The following is a 13,297-nucleotide window of genomic DNA, read 5'->3' as shown; positions in this document are numbered from 1 at the left end:
CAACTGATTGGCTGCTCATAGTAGATTTCACCATGGAGATCATTACATTATATCAGATCTTATCCTGGGGGATGACTACATCATTACTGCTAAACCAATGAGAATTATGGCCCAGCCAAGCTGACACACAACCTTAACTATCACAGGTATGCTCTGGAAGATGAAAATGAAGTAAATATTTAGACATCAAGGGTGCCTTTTGATCTGAGGGGCCTCTAACTCCAGTGAGTGATGCTTGAAGCCTCCCTAGTAGAAGATGCCACAGCATCATCACAGAATTGGACTTGAGTTTGCTTGGGAAGCCAGTTCACTGCTTGGGTAGAAACGTTTACAAATGGGTGGTTTTTTCTATGCAGGACCTAAGGCTGTTTACTGCCAATTGAAAAGGGGACTATTTTCATTCAGATTATGAGGCAATTGCTTCATGGCCCATAGGCCAGAATGGCTGTGTTGTCAGCCACCCCTTTCCTATTGAAATCCAGGTGTACAACTAGGTGCCCACACACCCAGAGCTTTGGGGATTTGCCAAAATGGTACTGGCAAGAAGGATGGAAATGTAATTGTAGTGTTGTTAGCTATTTAGTGGATTTTTGTTTTCACAAGTGTAACTCTGGTGGTGTTTACTTCAAGCTGACATCAGTAGTCTCTCACACTGCTTCTGTTGTTGTTAGATGCCATTGAGTCAGCTATAACATATGGCAACCCTATGTACAATGGAATGAAACGCTGCCTGGTCCTGCGTCATCTTCATAGTTATTGCTATGCTTAAGCCCATCGGCACAGAGACTGTGTCAGTCCATCTCATTGAGGGCCTTTATGCTGACCCTCTCTATTTTACCAGGGAGCTTTAGTGGCATAATGCCTAAAGCATTAGACTGCTAACCAGAAGGATGGCAGTTCAAACCCATTAGCCACTCCTCAGAAGGAAGGTTGGGCAATCTACTTCCATAGTGATAGCACCTCAGAAACCCAAGGAGGGGTTGCTCGCTATGAGTCAGATCCGCTTCTACAGCAGCGTCAGCCAGCCAGCCTGCTTTACCAAGCATGATACCCTGCTCTAGGAACTAATGCCTTCTGACAACATGACCAAAGTACATGAGAGGAAGTCTGGCCATTCTTGCTTCTAAGGAGCATTCCAGCTGTACTTCTTCCAAGACAGATTTGTTTGCTCTTCTGGCAGTCCCTGGTATTTTCAATATTCTTCTCCAACACCACAATTCAAATGCATCAATTCTTCAGTCTTCCTTATTCATTGTCCAGCTTTCACATGCATATGAGGTGATTGAAAGTCACCTCCTCAAAGTGACATTTGTGCTCTCTAACTTTTTAAAGAAATCTTTTGTAGTGCTTTGCTCAGTGCATATTGTTGTCTGATTTTTTTTTTCTCTCTCTCTCTTTTTCCTTTTAATTTATTTATTCGTTCTTTTTCCTTCTTTTCCCCTCTCACCCCTGGTAACCAACAAAGAAAGTTTCCTTCCATATGTTGTCTAAGTTCTTGACTGCTGCTTCCATGGGCATTGATTGTGGATCGAAGTAAAATGAATTCCCTGATGACATCAATCTTTTTTCCATTTATCGTGATGTTGCTTATTGGTCCAGTTGTAAGGATTTTTGTTTTCTTTATGTTGAGGTATAATCCATACTGAAGGCTTTGATCATCATCAGATAGTGTTTGGAGTCGTCTTCACTTTCAGTAAGCAAAGTTGTGTCATCTGCATATCACAGGTTGTTAATGAGTCTTGCTCCAATCCTGATGCCATATTCTTCTTCATATATTCCAGCTTCCTGGATTATTTGCTCAGCATATGCATTGAATAAGTGTGGTAAAAGATATAATCCTAATACACAGCTATCTGATTTTAAACCATTCACTATCCTCTTGGTCTGTTTGAACTACTGCCTCTTAATCTGTGTATAGGTTCCTCAGGAGCACAATTAAGTGTTCTGGAATTCCCATTCTTCGCAATGCTATCCATAATTTGTTATGCTTCACACAGTTGAGTCTGCCACTTGTCTGTTAATTTGTCATACTGCGGTGGCTTACATATTGCTGTGATGCTGGAAGCTATGTCACCAGTATTTCAAATACCAGCAGGGTCACCCACGGCAGACAGGTTTCAACAGAGCTTCCAGACTAAGACAGACTGAGAAGAACAGGGCCATCCGCTTCTGAAAAAATTGGCTGCTGAAAACCTTGTGAATAGCAGTGAAACATTGTCTGTTGCTGTTAGGTGCCATTAAGTTGACTCTAAATGATAGTGACCCCATGTATAGTGGAACGAAACACTGATCAATCCTGTGCCATCCCCACAATCATTGCTACATTTGAGCCCATTGTTGCAGTCACTGTGTCAGTCTGTTTCTTTGAGGGTCTTCCTCTTTTCTGCTGATCCTGTACTTGGCCAAGCATGATGTCCTTCTCCAAGGACTGGTCCCTCCTGATAACATGTACATTGTATGTGAGATAAAGTCTCACCATCTTCCTTTCTAAGGACCATTCTGGATATACTTCTTCCAAGACAGATTTAGCAGTCCATGGTGTGTTCAGTGTTCTTCACCTGCAGAACAATTCGGTGTTTCAGTTCTTCGATCTTTCTTTTTCATTGTTCACCTCTCACATTAGATGAGAGACATGAGTCACCATGAATTGTCATCACCATGAATACAGCCAGCAATTTATTTGTACCAGGAATTTTTCTAAGCTCATTACTAGCGTTAACATATTTAATTCTCACAAGCACGCTATGAAGTAGGTGATACCATCACCATTTTGCAGATGAGGAAGCTGAAGCACAGAGAGGTGATGTAACTTGCCTGTGGTCTGCATCCACCGTGTTCTTATCCACCAGTCTCTCCCAGAAGGGAAGCACTAGCACAGATAAATAGATGCATGATGGAAAATTGACATCCAAGGGCAGTGATCCTCAAGAAGGGGGTTATGAAGCTCAGTGCTGCAATGGTTAGGTGCTTGGCTGGTAACGGATTTGGTTTGAACTCACCAGCCATGCCATGGGAACAAGGATCTGAAAGATCTGGTGATCTGCTCCCATAAAGATGACGGCCTAGGAAATCCTATGGGCAGTTTTACTCTGTCCTGTAGGGTCACTAGGAGTCAGAATCTACTTGATGGCACACAACAAAAATGTCATTACTACTCCCATGCCATAATTTCAAAATGGTTGAGAATTAGGAAGTACAAAGCCCTCTACCATTTGTTACCATCTGAAGAAACTTCCAGGATCCATTAGTTTTCCTTTCAGAGATCAGGTCTTTGCAGCCATGGCATAAAACAGTCTTATTTTCTTTCATGCATCTGTGCTACCTGATGGCAGGTATGTTGTTGTTGTTGTTATGTGCCGTCGAGTCAAACCCGACTCATAGCGATCCCTCCTTGGGTTTCCGAGGCAGTATCACTACAGAAGTAGGATTGCCCAACCTTCCTTCCGAGGAGTGGCTGGTAGGTTTGAACTGCCAGCCGTCTAGTTAGCAGGCAAGTGTCTTAGCCACTATGCTACCAGAGCTCCCGATGGCAGGTATAGGGCATTGATATACCTCCATGGAGAACCAGCTGATGGGTCAAGCACTGGATCAGTGGTGAGGACATTCACCCATTATCCCTCCTTCCTCCTCTAGTCTTGGTGTCACTCCTCTTTAGTTAGGGAGGCTGGAACCACACTGTTACCAGGGCCTCTCTTAGCTCCTAGATTGGAAAGTTCCATGTCTAAACCTCTCTGCTCTTGTCTGCCATCTTTCTGAAAGTACTCAACTTAGAGTATTGAGAAATGAAGGATGTGCACTCTGGCATAATTGGTACTCGTCCACAACCCTCTTTCAGTTTCTCTGACTGATGGCAAATATTCATGAGGCCTAGGGGTAGTCTTATGTTTTGAAAGCCACTTAAGCCAAAGGTCACAAAGCCTTTTGTTAAATGGCACCATTGGATGACAGCCACGTGTATGGCACCCTCAGAAGACAGCCACAGGTATGGCCCATCAGATGGCAGCAATGGGTATGGTACCCTCAGAGAACAGCCATGGGTATGGCACCCTCGGATGGCAGCTACAGATATGGAACCCTCAGATGGCAGCCACTCATATTTGAATCCTCAGGCCTGATTCCTCTTTACCAGAAAAAAAAAAGCTACGTGAGTCGCCATTGAGTTGACTGACTTATGGTGAACCCGTATGTGTGAGAATAGAACTGGTGCCCCATAGGATTTTCAGTGGCTGATTTTTCAGCGCATCACCGGGCATTTCTTCTGAGGTGTCTCTGGGTAAACTTGAATGCCAACCTTTTGGTTAGCAGCTGAGCACGTTCACATTTTGCATATCCAGGGCTCCCATCCTTCTTCAGTGTATCGTAAAAGTCTATCCAGAAAAGCAGCTTGGCCACGGGAGAATGAGAAGTATCAGGAATTCTCAATGCTTGATACCTGGTTCAGCAGTGTTATCTGTAAACACTGGTCCTCAAAGCTGTTTCCTAACTGGGGCATGGTGGCACCTTATCCTGGGAGTTCAGAGTCAGCTGCTCCACAAAGCAAGGCTGCTTGCATGCTGGGCCACTTTAATTTCTTAAGCAGCTTTGCATGAGAAATATCTGCTATGAGAAGGACCATATACAAACAAGCGGGAAAGGATCTTTGTCATGGAGGAAAACATCCACTTTTCATCCAAACATTCTTTGCCTCTTCCTCTATCTGGAAACGGTCCCAGTACAGAGGCCTCACCCACACTCTGAAGCCATTTTAACTGAATCTTATTCAGTAGAAGCCCTGGTGGCACAGTGGTTAAGTGCTTGACTGCTAATCTGAAGGTTGGCAGTTTGAACCCACTAGCCATTCTGTGTGGGAAAGATATGGTCTGCTCCTGTGAAGATTACAGTCCTGGAAACCATATGGGGGTGGTTCGACTCTCTGTCCCATAGTGCCAACCAGCCATGTTGGTTCTTTCCTTGTCGGCAGTCCTGGGCATTCCTTGGTTCCTTGGCCTGTGGATGACCCTCACGTGGCATCTGTCTTCACCCTAAGGGTGAGCATGTCTCTGGTCTAGTCTATTCTTTAGATAACTCAGAAGTGATTAGATTTATCTGTCACCCTACTTGGCTCTGATCTCATTAACATAGTGAAGCAAACCCTATTTCCAAATAGGATCACATCCACAGGAACAGGGTTTAGTTAGGATGCCAATGTGTATTTTTGGGGAGGGGACACAATGTCGTCCATAACAAGATATTAGTTAAAAAGAAGCGTGCCACCAGAGTTCCCGTAGTGTCGCTGAGTCGGAATTCACTGGATGGCAGTAGGTTTGTTTGTTGGTTTGATTTTCTAACTCAACCTTACTTCCTATCCTTTTCCTGTCAAGATATCCCTATCATCTTCTTCTGCTACCTCCGGGGACTTTTAGTACCATCTCTTCCCCACCATTTGCTGGGAGGATCATTAAGTACTGAATCCTTCTCTTTATTCTTTGAGATCTCTCCTAGTTACCAAGTGCTGCTGTAACAGAAGTACCACAAGTGGGTGGCTTTAAAGAACAGAAACTTTTTTCTCACAGTTCTGAAGGATAAGAGTCCAAATCAGGATTTCAGCCATGTTGGTTCTTTCTTTGTCAGTAGTCCTGGGCATTCCTTGGTTCCTTGGCCTGTAGATGACCTTCACGTGGCATCTGTCTTCACCCTAAGGGTGTGCATGTCTCTAGTCTGTCCTTTAGGTAACTCAGAAGTGATTAGATTTATCTTCCGCCCTAGTTGGCTCTGATCTCATTAACATAGTGAAGCAAACCCTATTTCTAAATAGGATCACATCCACAGAAACAGGGTTTAGTTAGAATTCCAATGCGTACTTTTGGGGAGGGGACACATGTCATCCATAACAAGATCTTAGTTAAAAAGAGGTGCTTCGGAGATCTAAATGGCAACTTTGAGAGATAGGGAATGGTTAAATGCTGTCCTGCTAATTGAAAAGTTGGTGGTTCAGATCCTCCCAGAGGCACCTCAGAAGACAGGCCTGGCATCTGCTTCTCAAAAGTCACAGCCTTGAAAAGCCTGTGGAGCACTTCTACGCTGTGCCCATGGGGTGGTCGTGAGCAGGAGTTGACTCGTCAGCAACGAACAATGAACTCCAGCAAGATTCAGAGTTGAGGACAGAGTCCAAGCAAAAACACATTCCAACCCAACTGCCATCTGAGTCAGGGCTGCATCTGTGCTGAGGTTACCACTGATGGTGATAATTGGTTGGTTTCTTTGTTCTAATGCTTAAAGAGTGTGGCCACTGGAGTTGGATTCAAATCCTGACTCTGCCATTCATGTGCTGTGTGATACTGAGAAAACTGCCTCATTTATCCATGTCTCAGATGGTTCTTCTGTAAAACAGAGATTCTTTTAGGATAGTCAGTTTTTGTTATCACGGCTGTTATGTTCTTTAAAGTCACCATGAACACTGAATTGTCAAAGACTGAACCACTACTCCAAGGATTAATTTCCTGCGAGCCACTGATCACAACATTCTCTCCAACTGACCAACACATTGCCTTGTTTTATGTGTGTTTCTGTTTAAAGACACCTTATTTAATATATTGTTGATTCATTAACACTGAACTCACAGCTATAACTCATGTCCCAGGGACTCTTACCTGAAACACATACTTTTCCCCTTAAGGCACATCCCAGCCTTCTTGTGTTAAGAACACTAGAGAGGACTTTTGGACCATGCTTGGGGCCTATCTTAAACAGCAGATCACCAACCGAAAGCACAAAAGTGAAAACGGGGCACTAAATAGACCACAGAGAGGACACTATTCATAGTATGAGATCTAGAACCAGAAGGTAGAATGTCACCTTGTTCAATTTTAGCTGGAGCCTATGCATCAGGCAACTCAATATTCTTTTCCCACTCTGCATTTTCGCAGATGACCACAAAAGCAACACAAGGAGAGGCACACCTCGTTTTCTTGTGCTTGGCTTTGTTATGACTCACAGTGTGTTTTTTTACAAATTGAAAGTTTGTGGCAATCCTGCATCAAGCACATCTGTTGGTGCCATCTTTCTGACAGACTTCATGTCTCACATTTTGGTAATTCTCACAGTATTTCAAACTTTCATGATACTATTGCACACTTCATAGACTACTGTATACATAAACATAACATTTATACCCACTAGGAAACCAAAAACTCTGTGTGACTCACTTTATTGCACTGTTTTCTTTATTGTGGTGTTCTGGAACCAAACCCACACTATCTCAGAGATATGCCTGTATGGATTTGGGGGTTAAAAATCAACTTTAGTGAGGAGATGAATTTGTGGCTATGGAATCTGCAAATAATGAAGATCAATTGTGCCGACCTCACAGAGTTATTTTGAGCATTGAATCAAAATGAACTTCCTAGTGCCTGAAAGTGTTCAATAAAATTCTTAGTGGAAAATTCACAATTGCCATTCAGATCTCTGAAGCATCTCTTTTTAACTAAGATCTTGTTATGGATGACAAGGACAAGGGAAGGTGTCCTTGGTTTTGGTTTGCATAAAAGTTTCTTCTTGGAGCCCTTGTGAGATTCCTTACTACATGTGACCTCAATATGACGGCCGGTGTGTTTATTTGATGGTCCCCACATCCTTTCTTTGATTGCCCTGACTCAGCCACTGCCTTAAAGCGATGCAGGAGCTGTGTGTCTACGTCTCCAGGACCTCTGGTTCTATGTGGATGAGGCTGGCAGACCACTGGGGCTGACTAGGTGCCTGGTTCTCTTTGTGACTCAGGTGCTGGAGAGCTTCAAAATTATGGACTATAGCCTTCTGCTGGGCATCCATGTCTTAGACCATTCCCTCAAAGACAAAGAGGAAGACACCTCACAAAATGTGCCTGATGCTAAGCGGCCAGGCATGCAGAAAGTCCTCTACTCAACAGCGATGGAGTCCATCCAGGGTTCAGGGAAGTCAGGAGATGGGATCATCCCAGAGAACCCAGACACGTAAGTATAGCCACTGCCACTTTGCCCCTTGATCATGGTGGCCATGTCATTTTATCGTTAAGTGCAAATGTGTGCACCTCATGGTTGCACTTCAGGACTGGATTGCCACCTAGCACTAAAATGAATGAAACCAGCCTCCAAGTCTGTTCAGCCATGCAGCAATAGGTAAGTAGCAGTCTTCCAAGTTATCATTATCCTCTTCACCCATGCACTTTGTTTTTTCACATGGCTCTGATTTTAACAATGGCTGGAAATGTTTTTTGCCCCCATTTACTACATATTCAGAAACATCCACCACAAGAAGGGGGATATTTGAAAGTGAATATCAATAAATATTTGAATGTGTGTAAACATGTATTTAAGCAAATACATGATAGGAATTATGTTCACAGGTGAGAACCTTTTCTGCACTGAGAATTCTGGTTCTGCACTCTGGGAGATGTGGTCTCTTGCCTCAGTCAGATATGATAGTACTGTGAGATTAGTTTGTGTGTATAAAGTGCATATTGACTAACAAAAACAATTATAGCCAAAGAATAATCTCTGGAATGAGTTGAGGGCATCACACATGTAGACGGACTTACAGCCTGGCTGTAAGTGGTTAGCTTCTAGGATTTTCCAAAAATGACTGCTTTACGTATATAAAGGCAGTTAACTCATAATAAGGAGTTCTGGTGAATAAGGCATTTGGCTGCCAACCAGAAGGTCAGCGGTTTAAACCCATCAGCCACTAGTGGAAGGAAGATGGGACAATCTACTCCTGTAAAGATTTATAGCCTCAGAAACCCAGTGGGGGTCACTATGAGTCAGAATCAACTTGATGGCAATGAGTTTGTTTTTTGGTTTTAACTTACAATAAGTCTTTTTAAAAATCCTTTCTTATAAATCCATCTAACTATCTGATAATCATTTAGAGAAATTACTTTATGTCAGTGTGGGGAAATATTGCACAGTCATTAAAAATCAAATTAGCATTGAGTTTGAGGAAATGCTTGTAAAACATGATAAATAATCCCCTCAGTATAAGTGTATATGTGTGTATACTACATGCACACACAGGAACAGTGTACCCTGTGTTTATAGCCATTATCTTTGCATCCTAGAAATGGATATTTATATATTCTTTTTCTTTGTGTTTGTCCATATTATATAATAATGGTCACGGTGAATACATACTACTTTTTTGATCAGGAAAAAAACAGTATTGCATTTTTTAAAAGCAGTATTTTGAAATGTGTTGAAAGGCTTGTTTGTGGTTTTTAAAGTAGGCATAATTATTAAACTGAATCCCTTCCCCAGCTCTTTCAAAATAACAAACAAACAAAGGGAGTTCTGATCAGATCAAACCCATTGCCATTGAGTCAATTCTGACTCATAGTGGCCCTATAAGAAGGGGAGAACTGCCCCATAGCATTTCTAAGACTGTCATCTTTACTGAAGCTGACTGCCTCATCTTTTTCCCACAGAGCAGCTGGTGGGTTTCAACTGCCAACCTTTAGGTTAGGAGCCAAATGCTTTAGCCACAGCACCACCAGAGCTCCTTCAGAGTTGATAGCTATGGTGATATTCTCCTCTATGGGGAAATGTACCATTCTGGACTCCCAGGAAGAGGTTTACGGAGGCAAACCAAAAACTAAAACACCCCCACCCACCTTTTTATCCTGGCAGTGTATGAGAAAATATTTTTTCTTTTGCTCTGTCAACAGAATGGGAGGTATCCCAGCTAAAAGCCATAAAGGAGAAAAACTGCTTCTATTTATGGGCATCATTGATATCTTGCAGTCATACAGGTAAGACATCTTGGGGCATGGTCTTCTGTTTTTTCAGAATTAATCCACAGATAATTCTGAAAATTCATGGGATGGAAGTGATTTTATTCTCGTCTCTCTTTCTTTGTCCATTGGCGTTTAGGTTAATGAAGAAGTTGGAGCATTCCTGGAAGGCTCTTGTTTATGATGGGGTGAGCAACTTGTATGGTCCTTGTTAAATGTCTGACTTCTCAGAGACTTTACAGTGTGTCTCAGAAACCAGGGCACTTCTCCAGGGGAGAAAAATGAGGCAGTCTGCTTCTGTGATGTTTTACAGGCTTAGAAGCCCTATGAAGCAGTTCTACTCTGTCCTACAGGGTTGCTCTGAGTCAGGATCAATCCGATGACAGTGGGTTAGTGTAGTTAGACTTCAAGAGAGGAGTGAAAGGACATTATAAATCTAGACTCTTAGGCTAACAGGTTGGCTCAAGTCCAAGAACTAAGACAACATACATTTGAACAACTATTCCAATAGACATCCTTCAACCAAGTAGCTAAGTAGAGGCCAGGAAAACAAAAAAATGGCTGCTTCCTTGTGAAAACTGGAGGGCCTGCTAAACTTTCTCCAATTGTGAAACAATTTCCAGAAGAAGGAGGACACGGTTTTGACAGGCAATGGAAGGACAGTTGAAATGAAGCTTTCACAAGACCAAGGGCAGAGTGGTTGGGCCCTGACTCTGGTAACAGATGGACCTAGATTTGAGCCCTGTGTTCACCATGTCATTGGCCGTGTGATGCAGGCACACTCCTGGTTACTTGGCCTTTCTACCCCTTCATCTGTAATGGGATGTTAGTAGAACCTGCCTCATACAGTAGATATGAAGATTAAACAACAGAGTGCATGTTGGAGTTCAACATGATGTCTCACACATAATAAGCACATAGGAAGTGAAAACTCTTAAATCTTATACATTTATACATTACTAGGGATGATTGGGAGGAGATCTGGTGGTGTAGTGGTTAAAGCATATGGCTGTTAACCTATTAAGGTCAATAGTTCAAACTCACCAGGCACTTCACAGAAGAAAAGCAGTCTGCTTCTATAAAGATTTATAGCCCTGGAAACCCAATGAAGTTGTAAGTCAGAATCAACTCGATGGCAATGAATTTGGTTTGCGGGATGAGTGAAAGGAGCCCTGGTAGAGTAGTGGTTAAGGTCCATGGCTGCTAACCAAAAGGTCAGTAGTTTGAACCCACCAGCTGTTCCACAGAAGAAAGATGAGGCAGTCTGCTTCCATAAAGATTTACAGCCTTGGAAACCCAATGTAGGTTGCTATGAGTTGGAATCAACTCGATAGCTGTGAGTGAGTGAGGGATGATTGGTGGTGTAGTAAAGTGCCAGACTGCTGACTGAAAGGTTGGCAGTTGGAACCCACCATCAGCTCCACAGGGAAAAACAACCTGGTAATCTGTTCCCTTAAAGATTACAGCCTAGGACACCCACCAGGGCAGTTCTGTTCTGTCACACATGGTGTCTCCATGACTCAGAATTGACTTCATGGCACCTAACAGCAAAAACAAAGTGATAACCAGGAGTTCCTGGGTAGTGCAAAACATTAATGTATTTGCTGCTGAGTTTGAGTCCACCCGAGGCACCTTGGAAAATCTACTTCTGAAAAATAACCCATTGAAAACCGTATGGAGCACAGTTCTACTCTGACACACATGGGGGCGTCAGGAGTCAAAGTCGACTCCATGGTAACTGGATTTTTTAGTGGTGATGTTGACTGACAAAAGGATGTTTCCCAACCCAGAACTGACTTAACAGAAGAGAACATCAGTTACAAGAGAGCAGACTCTGTCTCTCTGTCTCTCTCTTTGACACATGCACGCATGCACGCACACACTCACACACACACACACACACACACACACACTCCCACGCACCCACCCTCCATCTGGATATTAGATATGAACTCCCTTCTGCTGACAGGATATTTATTGGCTATGGCTCCCTCATTTAATAACTCAAAGTGGTCCTTTCAAAGACTGTATTGGTCAAAGGCTGGGAGACATATTTCTTTAGAAGCTATTAACAGATGCTGTCTCTTGAGAGAGGATAAATTACAGCTGCCATTTTTCTCCTTTCTTGGAAAAGAACATGAACTTTCTCAGTTCTGTGGGAGACTATTGCTCAGCACTGAAGCCCTGCATTGTCCACAAGCAGAGCACAATTTTTTTTTTTTTTCTAATTGTGAGTTGGGTGCAAATTCCCTTTCCATACAGCAGCTCACATAAATTTTGTCTCATGACATTGACTATAATTTCCCACAATGGAACAGCTCCCCTCCCACTTGCTCCCCATAGTTAATTCTTCCCTGTGTCCTTCCCTCTGTGTACTCTTGACCCCTAAGCTGTCTCCCTGTGCACAAACAGCTCTTCTATTCTCCCATGATTGTTCTCTCCAAGGACCTAATGTAAATATTGAGCTCATATGCCTGTCTTATGTTTTGCTGGAAGCCACAGGAGTGAGTTCAATTCTAGACCTGAAGGGCAGCCATGGGCCATAATCTCAGGGGTTCCACCAGGCTCTATCAGACCAACAAACCTAGTCCATTCTTTTTTTAATGATTTTGAGTTTTGTTTCACATTGTTCTCCCACCCTATCCAGGATCTCCTACATAGATACCCCTCTGAGCAGTTGACAGTGGTAACCGGGCACCATCTAGTTCTTCTGGACTCATAGTCATATAGGCTGAGGATCACATGTGTACCAGTTGCTTGGACTAATTGTTTCCATGTATCTTTGGTTTTATTCATTCTTCTTTGCTCTGGATGAGGAGAGACCCATCATTGCATCTAGATGGCTGCTTGCAAGCTTTTAAGATCTCAGTCACTACTTGCCAAAGTAGGAGGTGGAACAATGTTTTGTGTAGTATGTTATGCCAGTTGAGCTTGATGTTCCCTGCAACTATGGTCCTGAGCCCACAGGTTCAACTACTCGGTCCCTCTGGGTAGCTGGCTGTGACCAGCAGTGACTGCAACCTTGCCCCTTGTCAGCCCATTATATACTTGGGAATTCAGATCATACATACAAAGTTATTGGACCACTGTCTGCCAACCCTGTACATGTTCTTGGGTGCACTCTCCACTTCATATACATACCTAATATTTCAGCCTGTCCACCCATCTATCCACCCATATACCCATGTTTGCCATCACTGACAGCGCCATACTGTATGTGCAAAGGGGTTCATCTTTGTTGTCTGTACTTCCCACATACCTCGCTATGTCTTTCTCTTTCTCAGTGCCACTATATTGATCACTCACATTTGATACATTGCCCTTTTCTTCACCCAAATCAATACTTGTCTATACCTATCTAAGTGTTTCCTGCCCTCCCCTCCCACCCCTGGTAACCAACAAAGAAAATGACCTTCTGTAGATAAACGTTTCCTTGACTATTACAATAACAGACTAATACAATATTTGTCCTTTTATGATTGACTTATTTCACTCAGCATAATGTCCTCCAAGTTCATCCATGTTATGCAGTGTTTTGCAGATTCTACATTATTCTTT

At 42.9% G+C, this 13,297-nt stretch overlaps 1 protein-coding gene across 1 annotated transcript in view; it reads left to right on the top strand.

Annotated features, from left to right (window-relative positions):
* Nucleotides 1–13,297, top strand: part of PIP5K1B (phosphatidylinositol-4-phosphate 5-kinase type 1 beta) — a gene marked incomplete at its 3' end in the record, with an annotated part of 213,433 nt that overhangs the window by 114,092 nt on the left and 86,044 nt on the right. Inside the window, exons 6-8 of the mRNA XM_007956569.2 lie at nt 7,756–7,967; nt 9,674–9,757; nt 9,879–9,927. Of these exons, the coding sequence (XP_007954760.1) occupies nt 7,756–7,967; nt 9,674–9,757; nt 9,879–9,927 (345 nt within the window). The remainder of the gene's footprint in view (nt 1–7,755; nt 7,968–9,673; nt 9,758–9,878; nt 9,928–13,297) is intronic.

This window comes from Orycteropus afer, unplaced genomic scaffold (assembly GCF_000298275.1).
Source record: "Orycteropus afer afer isolate SDZICR_OR568_19922 unplaced genomic scaffold, OryAfe1.0 scaffold00637, whole genome shotgun sequence".
Taxonomy (NCBI): Eukaryota; Metazoa; Chordata; class Mammalia; order Tubulidentata; family Orycteropodidae; genus Orycteropus; species Orycteropus afer.
The sequence above is the reverse complement of the archived record's forward strand: the minus strand, read 5'-3'. Positions and strand labels throughout refer to the sequence as shown.